Here is a 13,655-nt window from a genome sequence, read left to right as displayed (position 1 = left end):
GAATATCTGCTTATTCCTACAGCCACCTTTGACCCATGTAAAGTGACAGTTTGGTTTGTTCTGGTGCACATGCTGTGACATGTGAATGGTTTAGTTTGGTTTTCTTTTCCCTGCCCTAAATTCAAAGCTTACAATGTATGTACATCTGCATTGTGCACTACTTCCTGTCAACAGATTCTCCCTTGCCAGGTCAACATCTAAATAAAATATAACTGCCCTTAGCCACATAATTACCTGGGTCATATCACCTGGACAAAAAAACCCCAAAGCCCTTCCTGGTTCAGTAGTCACGTCATATGACTACATGTCACCTACGTAGCAAGGCATTTGTTACCAGGTGATCAGCAGTCTTTAATTCTTACCCTTTCACAGAGCATAGAAGTGGGAGTTGAGTCAGCCACTAAATAATTTCAAGACAATGATCAGAAAAGTCTCTAAATGAACAGGTAACTCTCAGTAGTCATGTGTAACTATTTTGGTACTACTTCAGGTAATTTTAAAAATTTTTTTCCCACTGTTTTTGCACCTGAAGATTGGAAGATAAGAAGGGGAATAGTTAAGCAACATGAAATCATTGATATGAAGACTTGGAAAGTTTTGTGAGCAGAGACACTGATCTTTGAGTGGGATCTTATTCAAAACATCCAAAGGAATTGATCCAGCTTTCAAATGCTTGTAGGCTCAAAAATTGCAAAGGCACTCTTTTCTATTGCTGAACCACCAATCTGTCCACAATTTTCAGCTGATTATCTAAAACTTAGCTCAAATGCATTGAATGGTTGAAGGCTCACAGAACCAGTAATTTTGAGGAGTGCCCAGGTTGCCTTGGCAACATTCAAGTAAGTATCACTGGACAGTCTTTGTATTTCAGAGCTCTCATTGAAAAACTGAAATAAACCTTGTCATGGTAACATCAACTATGTAGGGATAACTTAAGTTTTTAAGTTATGTCAATCCCTTTAAGAAAGGACCCTCAGTATGAAGATGGAAATCAGACAGGAGGGCCCAGAGTTAAGGTGAAAGACTGGGGAGAAATACAAAAATACAAAGGAATAACAAAAGAACAAACACCCGCTAAGTATTTTGTTGCCCATCAAGGCGAAGATACATCTGAGCAAGTGCTCATAGCTAGACATCTTTGTTGCTCAGGATTTCCTCCTATGAATGGTTGGAAGTGATGTCTAATAAGCGTTTTTTCATCTTGAATCATACTCCCATCTGATGCCACTGGCTTCTCCTTGAGGTCATGCCTTTCTTGGTTCCCTCCTGTCTTGTAGATTAACGTGTTCTTTCACTGTCGACAAGAAATGCAACCTGTCTTTGGTCTTTCTACTGTGTAGCAGCTACTACAAAAGCAGTGTAGGTTGTGTAGTCCCACTGTCTTTAACCACCTGCATTCTTCTCACCCCAGTTTGGGGGTGTACCATTGCATCTCTATCTGCTTCTTTCAGCAGAGTCTCTTCACTTGCTTTTGAGACAGGAACTTTACATATTGGAGGTTTTGGGCCCTGTCAGATCACACTCCTCCCCTTACAAGCCCCTGAGACTAGAGCAATCACTTGTGGCCACAGTGGAGAGTTAAATAGAACCCTGTACTTGGGAAGCACAACACTGAAAGAGGGACTGTGCCAGAGGAGTGTCAGCCATATTCCTTAGGCTGTGTAATGCATGGTTATCAAAAGTCCTCAAGAGGTATTCCTTGTGAAAGCCTTGGCTACCTGTGTGTCAGAGACCAACCAGATATGGATGTTAAATGCAAAGGCCTGGATACAAAAGCCACTGTAGCAAGTACTGAACCCATGCATTCCCCAAAGCTGAAAGTAGGAGTAAGAAATAAGGGAAGAAATGCCAGTTTCTGTTGCTAGTCAGGGCCTCAGGGCAGGCAGCCTTTCCATTCACTGGCACAACTGGTGACTGAGATTCTCCCAAGCCTACTTGATTTGTGTCTTACTTTCCTTACCCCCTAGAATTTACCAACTTTCCAGTTTCCATTGTGGTGAAAAAAGGCAGTCTTTGTCTTGCTCTGCACATGCAACATGACTTCTGACTACTGCCTGGGGCTATGGGTACTTGACTTAGGAAATGAATTTTATTTTTCTCGGTTGTGACTTTGCACCAGTCCCTGAAGATCGGGGAACTGATCTCGTTCACTAGTGTGAACTGTGACACAATGTAGCCTCGCTGGTCTTGAGACTGTTTGACTCCACAAAAACCTGCAAATCGCAGAACTCCCTGTCCCCAGAGCTCTCTGACATCCTGGGAAGAGTGAAGCCACTTTGTCCCTCTATTTCAAAGATAATTCTCATGGAAGCCATGGAAGATGGGTCAGAGGGGTTCACACGGCATTCCAGCACAGGGCTGCTCTCTAACTGCTTGGAAAAACTGACATACATGCTTAATTCCTGGGGGAAAGGGTGTTATGTCAGCATACAAAAGCTGTCAGTCCTCCATTAAAATCCCAAAATATCCACACATAGCATGTAGGTGGGTTTTATATTCTCCAGGGTGGACACCTCTTCCTGAAATAGCCCTCCATGTATTTTGTGCACAGTTGGCAGGTGCTTCAAACAAACAGGATTAGACACAAACCTTTATTCTATGATATTAATTATTAATTGTCTTCCTCAGCATTTGAAATCACAAGGAAAACAGCAGAAGGATGGTTGAGAAAGCCAACCCTGAGTACTTATCCAAGATCCACACTCAGTCTATCTGCAAGGTTCCCTTTGCTTTTTCTTTCTGTATTTGCATGCTGGTGTGACAGCACAGCAAAAAAATGAATGTAGGTGTGTTCCAAAACTCAAGTGAGCTCTTAAAGCCTGTGATTAGGGATAGAAAATGGGAGAAAAGGTTTTTACTCAGGAGCTGAACTCACTGTCTCTCAGGACTTACCCTCAGAGAACTCAGAGAAACTAAGAAAGACTAGGTTCAAGGCCACCCCAACAGCTTTGGCTTAAGTGTTTTACTGCAAATTTTGATACCTCAGATTAATTACCCAAAATTAAGGAATGTACTAGAGGTCAAGATCTAAATTCCTACATCTACAAACAACAGAGTACAGTCTTTTCACCAGTCAGACAGAAAATAGTTTAATTTTTATAAGATGCCCAAGCTGGATGACCACAACTAAAAATATCAGAAGGAAATCAGCCTTTCTTTTGTTAGACCCACTGCACTAAGTACAGCTTGGGGAACCATGCTGAAAGAAAACAAACCATGGCATTTCTTCTCACTAAGTGAGCTGCCTCCACTCTGAGCTAAGTGGTGCAGAAGTCATACAAAATAAAAAGATGCTAGTAAGGTTCAGGTAATTAAAACTCCATCATAATGTTTTAAGTAGGCATGTGCAAGTAGTATTAGTCAGGAAGCCATAATACCCATGGCACAAAACTTCATTGTGCTAGCAAATTCAGATGTTGTATGTTTAATTGGTTTAGTGAGACTGGCATTTTGATAATGTCTGGCACATAGGGGACAGCCAAAATAATAATTCATGGCTCAATTAGCCTTGAATTTCCCAATTTTCAATATCCTTCCATGCTAATGGAGAAGAATTTTACTTTTTCTTCCTGGACTTGAAAATTGGTAACAATAAGTGAGTTCTGTGACCAAGAGTTAGATTTTGGGATTTAACTCTAATGAATCTGTTGATCTAGAATCCTTTCTGTAATTTTTCTGTCTGGAATTTTCATGCTCTTGATCATGAATTGATTTTCAGCTTTTATAATGGTGTCCAGTCTGTTTTTCTTCTCAGCTGCACCATTTTGCATCAGCCTTGCTGCTCTGGCCTCATCAAATTGTCTCTTGCAAGATCAGAGTGAAAAAAACTTTCCAGAAAGATATGTGGTTTGGTAGAGTAGGTCTTTCAAGGAGAAACAGAGTAAACATCGCTCACAAAAGCTATGCAGGAAGCCCACAAATAAATACAAAGGCATTATTAGGAAATTAAAAAAAAAGATACTTTAATCTAGAAGGGCTGAAAGAGTCAGTTGAACAGTCAAGCTTACATAGTTGAAGATATCTATCTGTAAAAGATTTGTACGGGATGTACTATAGGGATTATAGTTTAATCTAGTAAATACTGATACTATATTGGGAATAACAAATGAATAGGTGCTTATGTGCACTGCATATTTTTATTTGTTTCCTTGAATCGCTTGTCTGTTGATCTGGGTTTACTACATAACACCCAGCACAGATTTTTGTATGTGTGAGAGTGCTGGAATGAAAGGTGGGAGGAAATGACCTAGATGCTGTAAGGTCAGTTTAACAAGGAAGAGGTGAATTAGAGCTAGAAAATAAACGTTGAACTTTCTGGCCTTTCAATTCACCTGCAGAACCAGCCCTAGAAAGCTTATGAAACAAAATAATTTAAAAACAAGGATATCAACTGCTAAAGGCATTCGGATCTGACAGAGATTTTGTGAAAAACCCAACAGTGGGAGAGCTGTGTCAGACAGGATGCACCCCAGGGCCAGGCATAGCCTCCCCTCCTCCTTTCTCACCTTTAACTTTTGTATAGTACACTGACAGGCAGCCTCTAGTTCTGGCAACTCTCACTCCCATAGAGAACTCCCTAGTAAAAAGGTCTGAGCTCCTGAGGACTGAGTTCAACAGTCCTGTTATTGGATGAGCAGATCACCTGAGAAATGAGCAGGCTGGTAAAGGCAGCTTCCATGTCAACAGATGCCTGCATTTAAAAGTTGGTCTCTTACCAAACACTTTCTAAAAATACCCCCAAACCAACCCAAAATAACAAAAACCTCCAACTCCTTCAGAGTTGTATTCTTTGATTTAGAGGAAACCAGTGGAAGCTTAAGTTTGAATCCAACATTTTGATGAGGTCTGAGTACAGAAGGCAAAAATATCTACGCTGCTAAGCTAGTATGCTGCTTACAGTGACAGTGACTGCACCTGAGCACTTGGTGAAAGTATGTGAGGATCTTTTCTCATGTTTTCTCTGAACAGCAAGGCTCAGACCCAGTTTTCAGGAAAAAAGCTCAAAGTGAATCTTTGTTTTTATTGTCCTACTAAACTCCTACATTACCTTGTTTTGCTGCTTTCCAAAAATGTGGAGAACTTTGACACACCATAGCAACAACATTGGTAGTTTAAAAGTGAGATTGTTTGCAGCCTTGTGATATCCCAGCCATGAGGTCTGGGATAATCCTGCAGCCCCTAGGATGTACAATCATTTTACACATTGTACAATTGAATCAAAACAGTCCATAATAAATTTTTCCAGACACAGCATTTGTTTTGGGATTACAGCCCAAAATACAGGAAGATTATGTATTTTTTGGCTTCTGGAGGTGCATAATAACTCATGGATTGCTGAGGATTTTTTTCAGCACTTTTGTGGCTTCCCACTAGTTACTTGCAATTATTTTTTTTTGTCATTATGACCTCTGACAGTGGCAGCTGAAAGGCTGAACATGGAGGAGAAAATTGCTACAGGACTCTACCATATGCAGGGATGTCACCAGCTGTATTTTTTTTTAATAACAGTGCGACCACATATACACCCCTTCAGATAAGGTCTCCTGCAGATGCCAACATGAGAAATGAAAACAATCATTCATGATGACAAATAGTTTTCACCTAGCAGCTTCCTTTCACATTGTTCCAAAGGGAAACATTTGCATTTCCTCTGCTGCAGAAAATGCCATGCCTCATTTCTTAATTACACTACCCTCAACAACTGACTGGGCTCTCAGACAAAATAAGAGGAGAATTTTTGAAGTAGTCTTGGACATCTACCCTTGTTTGGGCTGGCAGAGCTTGGCAGTGTCTGACAGTGCTCTGCAAGATAGATCACCAGCCAATGCCCTCCTGATGCACAGGGAGTGCCTGGAGGTCAGGCTCCAAGCAAAAGTGACCCTCAGAAATGGCATACACATGAGACAGCACAGCATGAAACTGTCCTTACACAAAGAGAACAAGGCAAACTGAACTCAACCCTGCTGTTAAACAGGGGCTGTAATGTCCCTCTTTCTGCTCATTTGTTTCCTGAATGTAATGGGCCTGTCATGGCTGTAGTTATGAATGAATATAATTTTGGGATAAAGTCCGAAACCCAAAGTCCTTAATTTGCATTTGTCTACCACAACTGTGACAAGCAGAGAATGTGTTCTTCTCAGCTTTGAGTATGATGACTGGCTTTGAATCCTAAAAACCATACATATCCTGTATAGGCAAATACATGTACAAAGAAGCAGAAAACATAATCCAAAGCAGTTATGCTTTGACATTTTCTTTGTTTTAAGAAAAGTAGGTGAGATTTTAAGTAGTTACTTATACTACTGCTAGGAAAACCACAGCGATCTCAGAGCAGTCGTTTCTCTTTGTGTAGCAGTGTGCGACTAGCTTGTCACCAATGCTGTTCTCAGCAGAAGTTGAATTTAGGATTCATTACATTTTAATACAGTATGTGTAAGAAACAGACTTATGGAGACATGTGATGGAACCTGTCCCAGACAGAAGTACTTCAGATGTGATGCTAGGTCTTGGCATGGGTAAGGCACAAGGTTCTTTGAGTATCAGTGGCAGACCTCTTCTCATTTCCATGCAACAAAAACCAGATTTGTTTTCATCTTCTTCACATTGTTTTCTCCTGCAGGGAAACCAGAACAGGGTCCACTGTCTCATGCCCATTGCAGTGACTGCTTGCAAAGTATCTCAGTGAGTCCAGCAATGCTGTAGTATGTCTTGGCACATGACTTCCCTGATCATGGAGTGCTTTTTCCTCCCTAGGGAGTATGGTAAAAAGTGCCTTCATGCTAGGGCCCTGCCTGCCTAGCACCCTGCTCTTTTACAGTAGTGGACCACACCAGACACACAAGTCCTCAGAAAGAGCAGCTTTTCCCTTTGTTAAGCATACACCATTGCCAAGACTGTGATGCTTTATTTCCTCTTCCCAAAGTGAAGAGCTGGGCACCAGCTGCTTTGTCTTCCACCAGGCAGGGCAGCTGAGGAGGCAGAGTCTACTCAGCCCAGACTCCCATCTGACTGAACAGAGATGACCACTTGGTTTGCCTCATGGTGTCTTAGCTGTTACCTCTTCCTTGTAGCTTGACTGCTTTTCTTTACATCATTGTGGCTATAAATGAGCCTCCTTTTAAAGAGACATTTACTTCAGCAGCTGGAGCAGACAAATACTGCCATCTGTCCAGCCAGCAATGGAGGATGAAGGGCTCGTAAGTACAGTGTTTATTGCTGGCATATTTCTGCATTGATTCCTGATTTAAGGACCCAGGGATAAGTGTTTTGTGCACTTTTAGGCTGGTTGGTTTAGCCTCTTGTTGATGCCACAATGACATTTTCAGTATAGGGATTCAACTGCCTAGTGAGTTTTTGTCCTCCACTGAGGAGACAGGCACCTTTTTACATCATCCAAGATAAAAAATTCAGGCACCTCCGGGTGTTTTTTAAAACACTTTGGGTGCAGTTTGCAAGACCACAAGCCTGGAACAGGTTCTGATTAATAAAGATTAACATCTAGCGTCTGTACTGGGTACAAAGATGTAGTGAAAAAAAGCTTCATTTTTGAAAGGTATGAACATCCAGCATACTTATTTCCTATTGTGGGCAACCAAAAGGGAACACTGGAACTACATTTCTTATAATAGACATTGACATAATGTAGATAAAGTACTTTAAAAACATACCAATTTCCTGAAAGGTTGGGTTTCTTATATGCATGTGAAACAGTTGAAAATTGTTTTATGTAACTCCTCCTGACTTTGAAAATGTACATAGCCCTTTAGTACCTACAACCTTCAAATAAGGTTGAAAGAAAATGCCAAAATGAAATAAAGAAGGACTGAAGGAAGAACTGTGGAGCCGAGATATCTCTGCTAAACCTAGAATTGCTTGCTGAAATTTACTTGAAATTAGCTGCAGGAAATCTTTGCTCTTTCATTCATGTAGAGGCCTTTGGTTGACAGTACAGATTTCCTTTCTCTTCCAGTTCAATGCAGTTGGTAACATTTCAAAACAGAAAGACACACACCCTATCTGAGTGGCTCCTGCCTGCCTCCAGGAATACCACAGCTGACTGGACCTGCTACTTGCATGTTGTGATGCTGGGGGGATACACCCTCAGGGTCCTGCTTGCCTCTTCAGGAAGGGCACCGGGTGTACTACATATTTTCAAAAAGACTGTGAGAGCTTAAGAAAGTTTACATATTTGAGGGTCCTGTTAAATTGCTTTGCTACTGCACAAATGTTTCCACATCTCTCCTTTATTCCTCATTCCCTCCATGACAGTGACAGTGTATCAGAAACCAGCTCCAAATACTGTTTATGGAAAAGGTAGGAGGAAGATAAGAGCACTAGTGTCTTCACTTGTTTGCTCTGCTGACAGGGTGAAGATGGGCAAAATTGTTCTCTGGCTTGTTTTTCTCACATAGATGAAAGAAATCCTGTCTATATATATCATGGTTTATCATACAGAATCCTTGTAATGATGAAAAAAAAAGGATTTGGATTATTATGTTAAAATTTTCCGTGGGTCAAATCTCCAATTCTGTAAAAGCATGTTGCAGTCAAGACAATTAGAGGGCTGTGCCTCCAGGTTTTACTTTTATGTATTTCTAAGCTCATATCAGGGCAGACTCATTCAGCTGCAGTGCACAGTAAAAATATAATGGGAGAAGAGGCCAATGACATTATAATATCTAATGAAAAAGTGTAAGTGCAGTGATGGTAGCTTTGAATGCTGTACTTGGTCTTTAGTTATTGCATCCCACACAGCTCTGAGAAGAATGCATCATTAATAATTTGTAGTAACACATGGTTTCTAATTGACTGAATTCTTTTTTCTGTTTAAAACAAATGGAAAAAAAAATACATAATTCATTTCTTTGAAGCTCATGTTGTGTCAGAAGTGGCTGTTCTTTTTGGACGATATTCACTCTTCTAAAGTGTCAAAGCATGTACTCCAGCATTTAGGGAGGATGCTTAGCAAAAGACAGACTGCTTTCATCTCAGATAGCCTGATAAAAAGGAAAAATATGTCTCCTAGATGAGAGATCAGATTTGTTATGCTGAATGGGTGCCACAGAGAAGAAAACAGCAAGTAACTTACCACGTCAATTATCTGCAGCAAGGAAAGCTGGAGTTCCACTACGAGTGGTTGGGAGTCATTCATTACAGGTCGTTCCAGACGATTGTAGTTCCGCAGCAGTTCTCTGTACAAGCGTCTCTGGCTTTCCCCCTGCTGAGAGACTAGAGGAAAAGAAAGAAGGTGTCTGTCATTCACACTGTCACACAGTCACCATTGTTTGTCTGTTTTGTTGAAAACTCCCTCTTATTACGTTTGTAATTAGAAAGTAGTTCCCAAAGATATCACCCAAATTCTGCACATGAATGTGACACAGCTTTTCTGCATATGTGAATTATGAACTCTCAAAAAAATTAACTACTAACATTCTAACTCATTAGTAACATTCAGAAACTACTGAACAGAATTTGGGGCTCTGACTGATTGTCCCCATTCCTTGGAGTCCCTCCTGCTGATGGATAGTAGAGTTATGGTTCCAAAACTACCAGACAGCTTCCTGGAAGGCAAGCAAATGAATTCATTAATTTGCTTGTTTTTATTTCCTACACACTGGCAACTGTGAGCCAGCACTGGTATTACATAGCCATATTGTGTTTATACCAAGCATAGATAACAGGTACCCTAATTTCTTGGAGCTGAAGTATCAGGCTTTTTTCTATGCTCAAGAAACAGTAACAACTCCAATGTGGAGAGCATCTGTGAGCAATCCTGCATGACCAGGTTTCCTTGCCATGACAAGTATGGATGGTAAAGGTTTGGGTATCTTCCCTCAGCAAAGCAAGAAGTTTGCTGGGACACACTGCTCAGAACCCTAGTTTCCCCAAAACTGTGTCGATCTTGGTGCTGTGGCTAGTGGCAGCCTGAGCTCTACTTAAGATCTACACCTAAGAGAGGAAAGGTCATGGACTGCAGGTTCCCTGAGGTCAACCAGTCCTGTCAACATGAGTGTGTATTCTCTGAACCGTATAAATTCAATCCCTGGCAGAGAATCTGCACTCTAAATCATTATTACTTTGGACTGAAGCAATTTTTATCCACTGCAGTTCCCACTCTCTGTATATGACGGTTTTTACTTCTTGATCAGAGCCCTGCACATTGAGACCAAAACTTCTCTCAGAGAGGTTGTGATGAATATTTTCTTGACAGTGCAAACAAACTATAAAAACCCATCCTGCCTTCCCAGCCTCTTACTATGCTTAGCAAACCCTTCAAGCCTGAGACAAGCTGCCCTACAACAAAGCAGCCATGCCTTTTAAAACTAATAATAAATTCAGCTTAGAAACACTTCATAGGTCTGTTTAATTTGTGTTCTTTTCATTTTTGCTGATACTCAAGGGAGCTTGTGACTTTCTAGCATGGCAGTGCCTAATAAACAAGAAAGAAGAGTATTTTGGTTCAGTTTGGTAAATTACACCATCACATCAATTTCATGCGCCCTTTCTTCTCTTGCGTAATATTCCACACAATCACAGGCATCCAGAGGAGCAAATGGTGTAAGCAAGCCTTCAATAGCTCTTGCTGATGACTCAGTATTGGTTGCTGTGTTTTCACCAATGGCAAAATGAGCTCTAACCTCAGTATCTCCCCTCCAGCATCTTAAGTAATCTTTCCTGCTTACTTAAGCAGAGATTTAAGTCCTCTGTTATGGCCTTAGTACTTTCCAGTGCCTCAGCAGGACCAGATTCCATCATAAATGTCTTGTATGTGAAGGAAACCCATGAAAATCACCACATGTTGTCCTATGGAAAGAGGCTCTGAGTTTGGAGCAAATTTGCTGTCGTTTCGCTCACCTATCCACCCATGCTCCTGTGCTTCCGGGAAGAAATTACTTCCTGAACTATTGCTCTCATCTTGAGTACTTACATAATACTTGACTTCAACCTTTCTTTTAAACTAGCTGCCTTGGGTTTTACAAAGGGAAAAGCACCCTTCACCAGTCTCTGGGCCCAACCGGGCTGCCAGTCTGGTACTACCATTGTCAGGGTAAATTGAAGCAGCTACCCTGGGGAGGTCTGGCTTGTAGAAATCTAAGCATAACTCTTTGCTCTAGGCTTTGGAAAACTCTCTTTGCACTGTGTGCTTCATCCATGCTGAAGTCGAGCCTCTTTCCCTGTAAAACTTTGTGAGGTGAAGTAGCCAAGAACTACACCTAGTTTTCCATCCTTTCTTCAACTCTCCTCTCTGTAATGTAATCCTGATACTTTGCAATCTCTTGTATTCAAAACTGTTAACATAGTCATAGATGATCTATTCTTAGACTGCCGAGCTGGCATTGGTGACCACGTATTTTTGTGCTGCATGGTTTTGCTTACAAAATGACATATATTCAGAAGCAATGGAGCCCTGGGGTGTCCTGGCAAACTGCCACAGCAGCTGTTGGTACCACAAAGAGCTGGCTAGCCTAATCACACTGCCATCTCCCTGCTACAGCTGCTTTGGAGAAGGGAACTGAGGTGGAAGTATAGTTTGCCTTATATATTCACAGACTTTTTCTTTAAATTGTAATTTTCAAATACTTAATGTTTTATACTCCAGAGAGATTCTGCTTTTTTCTCCTATGTTTGTGCTAATGCATTTTGACACTACAACTCTGTGTGCTAAATGGAGTGCTTGCTGGTGATGGGGAAGCGTGAATCTCTCAGGACTAGTGGTAGAATAAGCTTTACCACTGACTACCCCTCAGTCACAGCAACTTTAATCAAAAACAGTGGCACTGGTTCATCTTTTAAACTAGGCTAGATGACGGATGTCAATATTTAAGTTTGCCAAGTCAGTGTCCCAAAACCAGTACCAGACTTGCTTGCCTATGTTACTGGTAAGTAAAAGTAACTGGCAAAGGGCATGTTTTCTAAGGAAAGAATCTGAGAGTTTTTATGACCCACTGCCTCTTATGGTGTCTCCCTTGTCTATGAAATATCTTTGAAGCAGTAGGAAAACATACACACTCATTAAAGTTTGAGGGAAGAGCAGGATGTTTACCTCAAGTTTAGCAAGACTTTTGTCACCATCTCTGAAAAATTCTCACACACATTCATCTGTGCCTTGCAGGCTAGATAAGGGAACAGCGGGCAAAAAAGTGGCTGAACTGTCAGGCTCAGAGGATTGTAGTCAGCAGCAAAAAGTTCAGCTGAAGGTCAGCCAGTGGTAGAGTACTCCAGGGACGGATACTGGAAACAATTATATTTAACATTGTTATGAATGATGGGACAGAGTGCATCCTTAGCAAGCTGGGGTTTTTTTTAGATGGTGCAAAACTGGATGGAGTGGCTGATACATCTCAAGGTTTTCTGCCACTCATAAGGAACTTAAAAAACTGGAGAAATGACTGACAGAAACCCCATGAAGTTCAATAATATAGTATAAAATATAGTATAAAATAAAGTATAAAAGTTGTCCTGCACCTGAGGAGTAACCCCAGGTACCAGAAAAGGCTGGGCTCACTAGCTGGTGAGCAGGATAGCACAAAAGCCCCGAGGAACCTTATAGGTATCAAGCTGAATATAAGCCAGCAATGAAGCCTTGTAGCAAAGGTCACCAGCATCCTGAGCTGCAACAGGAAGAACCATACAAGTAGATCAATAGAAGTGATTCTTCCTCTCTACTCAGCACTGGTGATACAGACCAGTGCTGGGGCTTATCAGTGGAAAGGAAACATGGAATTACCAGATCAAGGACTGGATTGTTCCTCAAGATTTACTGTTTAATAATCTGAAAACGTTCCCTAAACTGCTCCTGGAGCTTGCAGACAACCAGGAAGCACACAACCAATCCTTGGATTGGCTGTGAAGAGCTCTAGGGAAAGCATTACTCGCGCACTATGTTAAACTTTTAAACACCTCTCTGAATTCCTTCTGTCCTTCTGCATGTGCAAAGAAGTCTTCAAGAAGCCTACTGATTGCGTGATTTATATAAACTATAAACTGCTACCAATCTTTTGAGAATAGATGTTATAGTTGTATTTAATGTTTCTTTCCAGGATGTAATTGCTGAGAATTGCACAGCAAGGGAATCTGCAGCTAGGTCCGGCCAGTCTATCCATATGGCATCCCCAGGAAGGACAGATGCTCTCTCCTTTCCAGGAGCTGTGCTGTCATGTCTGGTCTTGGCTGGTTGATTTTCCTGCTCTGCTTTGCATGCCAAGGTCCCCAAGATATAAGGCAAGAGTCCAGCCCTTCCAGTTCCCCAGGATTGTTCACAAAGTAGTCAGCTTCTTAACTGAGAACCCTTGTTCACACATTCTGGTTGATTGTGCACAGTAAAGAAGAAATAATGAAATATTGACAAGATGGTAGGTAGCAGAACATGGATTTCCACTAGTTTTTCACCAATGACACCTGTATTATCAACCATTCTACCTCTGTTTCATAGTGTTCCATGGTTTTGTTTTCATAATCTCTCAACTTTTTGAGAGGGGGAGCTTCTAGCTGTTTTCTAGCTGTTGCTCATTTCTTTAGGCAGACATCTGAGTCCAAATACACAAGTTATTACTTTATTCATACAAGATTATTGGTACCTAACATGACAGTTTTCAGACAAAACATCATATTCTTTCCATATCACTTTATATTAGCATATATGCATGCTAACATGC

At 41.1% G+C, this 13,655-nt stretch overlaps 1 protein-coding gene across 1 annotated transcript in view; it reads right to left on the bottom strand.

The window, feature by feature from the left end:
• The window catches only part of LOC120509481 (neuronal acetylcholine receptor subunit alpha-7-like), a 55,917-nt gene that overhangs the window by 30,881 nt on the left and 11,381 nt on the right, over window positions 1-13,655 (bottom strand). Inside the window, exon 2 of the mRNA XM_039724133.1 lies at window positions 9,089-9,228. Coding sequence (XP_039580067.1) covers window positions 9,089-9,228 — 140 coding nt within the window. The remainder of the gene's footprint in view (window positions 1-9,088; window positions 9,229-13,655) is intronic.

This window comes from Passer montanus, unplaced genomic scaffold, assembly GCF_014805655.1.
Source record: "Passer montanus isolate IOZ18808 unplaced genomic scaffold, ASM1480565v1 scaffold52, whole genome shotgun sequence".
NCBI classification, from domain to species: Eukaryota; Metazoa; Chordata; class Aves; order Passeriformes; family Passeridae; genus Passer; species Passer montanus.
The sequence above is the reverse complement of the archived record's forward strand: the minus strand, read 5'-3'. Positions and strand labels throughout refer to the sequence as shown.